General features: G+C 38.7%; 1 protein-coding gene and 1 long non-coding RNA gene across 2 annotated transcripts in view; one reads left to right on the top strand and one right to left on the bottom strand.

Annotated features, from left to right (window-relative positions):
- Positions 1 to 1,054: 1,054 nt before the first annotated feature.
- The window catches only part of LOC107564559 (uncharacterized), a 31,538-nt gene continuing 29,208 nt past the window's right edge, over positions 1,055 to 3,384 (bottom strand). Inside the window, exon 2 of the long non-coding RNA XR_001606251.1 lies at positions 1,055 to 1,188. This is a non-coding gene — a long non-coding RNA (uncharacterized lncRNA). The remainder of the gene's footprint in view (positions 1,189 to 3,384) is intronic.
- The window catches only part of pycr1b (pyrroline-5-carboxylate reductase 1b), a 33,922-nt gene continuing 31,713 nt past the window's right edge, over positions 1,176 to 3,384 (top strand). The window contains exons 1-3 of the mRNA XM_016249662.1: positions 1,176 to 1,295; positions 1,783 to 1,868; positions 2,842 to 2,912. Coding sequence (XP_016105148.1) covers positions 1,802 to 1,868; positions 2,842 to 2,912 — 138 coding nt within the window. The 5' untranslated portion in view covers positions 1,176 to 1,295; positions 1,783 to 1,801. The remainder of the gene's footprint in view (positions 1,296 to 1,782; positions 1,869 to 2,841; positions 2,913 to 3,384) is intronic.

The raw sequence follows: 3,384 nt of genomic DNA, 5'->3' as shown, positions 1-3,384 counted from the left end.
GTTAAATGTATTTTTATTTCAGGTTTAATTCTATTATTTTAGTTTGAGTTTTTATTTATTTCAGCTAGTAATTTTAGTGCTTCAGCGTAAGCTTATTTAATTTAGTTTCATTGAATCTAATATTTATATTTTATTCTGCTTCAAGTTCATTTCAATTACCAAAAATGTTTTTAATAGTTTTCATTTTAGTTAACAAAAACAAACCTGGTCCCAGTAAGATCTTATTTTGAGTTCAAATTATAGCAAATTGTGCTTTGCAATTTTGACAAGTTGATCAAAAAATGAAATTTAAAAAAGGATATAAATAATTCTGTTGTTTTTGTAATGCAAAACATTTGGTTTTATACAGTGCATTTAGAAATTAAAATTAATACTTGAAATAACATTTATTGCAAGCTCTGTTAGTTTAATAAATGGTTCTGAACAATATTTCTCTCTTTGTTTAAGTGACAATGTTACTTAAACTGCTGTAAATTCACAAATATTATGGTAACACGGTAATTTGTAGGAAGGATTTTATTGTTTTTTTAACAGTTAACTTGTACATGCATGCAAACTATCAGTGTTGTGTGACGTGTCTATATACACGCACACACACACACACACACTCACACACACACTCACTCACTCAATCACACACACACACTCACACACACACACTCACTCATACACACACACTCATACACACACACACACACACACTCACGTACACACAAACACACACACACACTCACTCAATCACACACACACACTCACACACACACACTCACTCATACACACACACACACACGTACACACAAACTCACTCACTCACTCATACACACACACACACACACACACTCACTCACACACACACACACACACACACACACACACACACACACACACACACACTCTCTCTCTCACACACACACACACTCACTCACACACACACACGTGCGCACACACACACACACACACCCACTCATACACACACACGCGCGCACACACACACACTCATACACACACACGCGCCACACACACACACACACACACACACACACACATCCTTTTGTCTACAGGAACTGATGCAATAAGAGCGCTCCGTTGCAAACCCCGCCCTCGCTGCATATACTGCGCTGATTGGTTTGACGCCCCAGCATCTCGTCTCTCATTGGTCCGTTCGCGCGTCAGTCAGAGCGCTGTCCGCTGCACATGGAGGGAAGGAAGCCACGTTGACATCAATTAGTGTTTTTACAGTTTGATAAACTAGAACACCGAACCGAATCTTCCGTTCACCGTGAGTCTCGGCGGAGGTGAGAAAATGTTCAGTTTCCTGAGATGAATCATGATAATGATGTATCAGGCTAGGCTGCAGCATTAGGAAGCATTATTCACATGCACTGATTATACTAACAATAACAACATTTTTAGAATGCATTTCTTTGTGTATATAATAACAGTATTACTGTAGTTGATGTACAATGAAATAAACACATTTTACAAATGGTCTTGATGTTGCAATGTAGCAAATAATATGTAATCGATGCTACAATGTAACAACTTTAAGTGCAGTTGATGTTGCAGACATATTGTAACTTTTAAAATTCTCCTCCAGCTTTATAATGACACAGATTCTGTTTTAAGAATACATCAGGGCACTGTCAATGCCAAGGTCATGGTTTAGAGTTCCAGTGAATGCATGAACTGAATAAGTTTAAGTTGCTTTGGATGAAGTGTGTGATATATATGTATATATATATATTTTGTAATTAATATTTTCTTGTGCTCGTGTTTTGTCAGGTGTGTGGTTATCATCAGGATGAGTGTGGGCTTCATCGGAGCGGGTCAGCTGGCACATGCCCTGGTCAAGGGCTTCACAGCGGCGGGTCAGAACCGGGTCAAGATGACCATACTCTAACACTAATGAACTTTAGTCTCACGACTGATCAGAATTGTGTTTACATCCGCTACTGGCCAAAAGCTTGAAAGAAGTCTCTTCTGCTCAGCAAGGCTGCATTTATTTAATCAAAAATACTGTAAAAATTGTTTTCTATGTGAATCTCTGTTAAAGTGTAATGTATTTCTGTGATGCGCAGCTGTATTTTCAGCATCATTCCTCCAGTCTTCAGTGTCACATGATCTTCAGAAATCAGTATAATTTTCATTCTCATATTTTTGTGGAAACCATAATATTAACGCGAAAGTCTAGTCATCTTAAAAAATTTTTTTTTTAAAAATGTTTTTATTCATCTAGGACGCATTAAATTGATCAAAAGTGACAAAGACATCTATAATGTGACAAAAGATTTCTATTTCAAATAAATGCTGTTCTTCTGAACTTTCTGTTCATCTGTGAATCCTGAAAAATTAAATGTATCACGGTTTCCACAAAAATATTGTGCAGCACGACTGTTTTCAACATTGATAATAATCAGAAATGTTTCTGGAGCAGCAGATCAGCATATTATACTGATTTCTGAAGATCATGTGACACTGAAGACTGGAGTAATGATGCTGGAAATACAGCTGCGCATCACAGAAATACATTACAGTTTAACAGAGATTCACATAGAAAACAGCTGTTTTACATTATAATAATATTTCACTATTTTTAAGTATTTTTGATTAAATAAATGCAGCCTTGCTGAGCAGAAGAGCATATATTTTGACCAGCAGTGTGTTGTAGTTCTGTGATTCATGCAGTTCAACAGTTCACAGTGTCCACGTCTGTCAAGCTCCTAAAATAACAAACCATACAATTAATGTGACATCGTTGTATTTATTCCACGTCTTGCTATTGTTTTTGGTTTCTGAATCTGTCCAAAGCTCATATTTCATCCTCATTTGTCTGTTTTTCAGGTGTAATTGCTGCGAACAGAATTACAGCAAGTTCACCGGACACAGATCTGCCGACAGTCTCCAGCCTACGGGTGTGTAAACCTGAACTCTGTGAGACTGTGAGTGTGAGACTGTGAGTGAGAGTGTGAGACTGTGAGTGAGAGTGTGAGACTGTGAGTGAGAGTGTGAGACTGTGAGTGAGAGTGTGAGACTGTGAGTGAGAGTGTGAGACTGTGAGTGAGAGTGTGAGACTGTGAGTGAGAGTGTGAGACTGTGAGTGAGAGTGTGAGACTGTGAGTGAGAGTGTGAGACTGTGAGTGAGAGTGTGAGACTGTGAGTGAGAGTGTGAGACTGTGAGTGAGAGTGTGAGACTGTGAGTGAGAGTGTGAGACTGTGAGTGAGAGTGTGAGACTGTGAGTGAGAGTGTGAGACTGTGAGTGAGAGTGTGAGACTGTGAGTGAGAGTGTGAGACTGTGAGTGAGAGTGTGAGACTGTGAGTGAGAGTGTGAGACTGTGAGTGAGAGTGTGAGACTGTGAGTGAGAGTGTGAGACTGTGAGTGAGAG

The sequence above is a fragment of the Sinocyclocheilus grahami genome, unplaced genomic scaffold, assembly GCF_001515645.1.
Source record: "Sinocyclocheilus grahami isolate Dianchi unplaced genomic scaffold, SAMN03320097.WGS_v1.1 scaffold947.1, whole genome shotgun sequence".
In the NCBI taxonomy this organism is placed as follows: domain Eukaryota; kingdom Metazoa; phylum Chordata; class Actinopteri; order Cypriniformes; family Cyprinidae; genus Sinocyclocheilus; species Sinocyclocheilus grahami.
The sequence above is the reverse complement of the archived record's forward strand: the minus strand, read 5'-3'. Positions and strand labels throughout refer to the sequence as shown.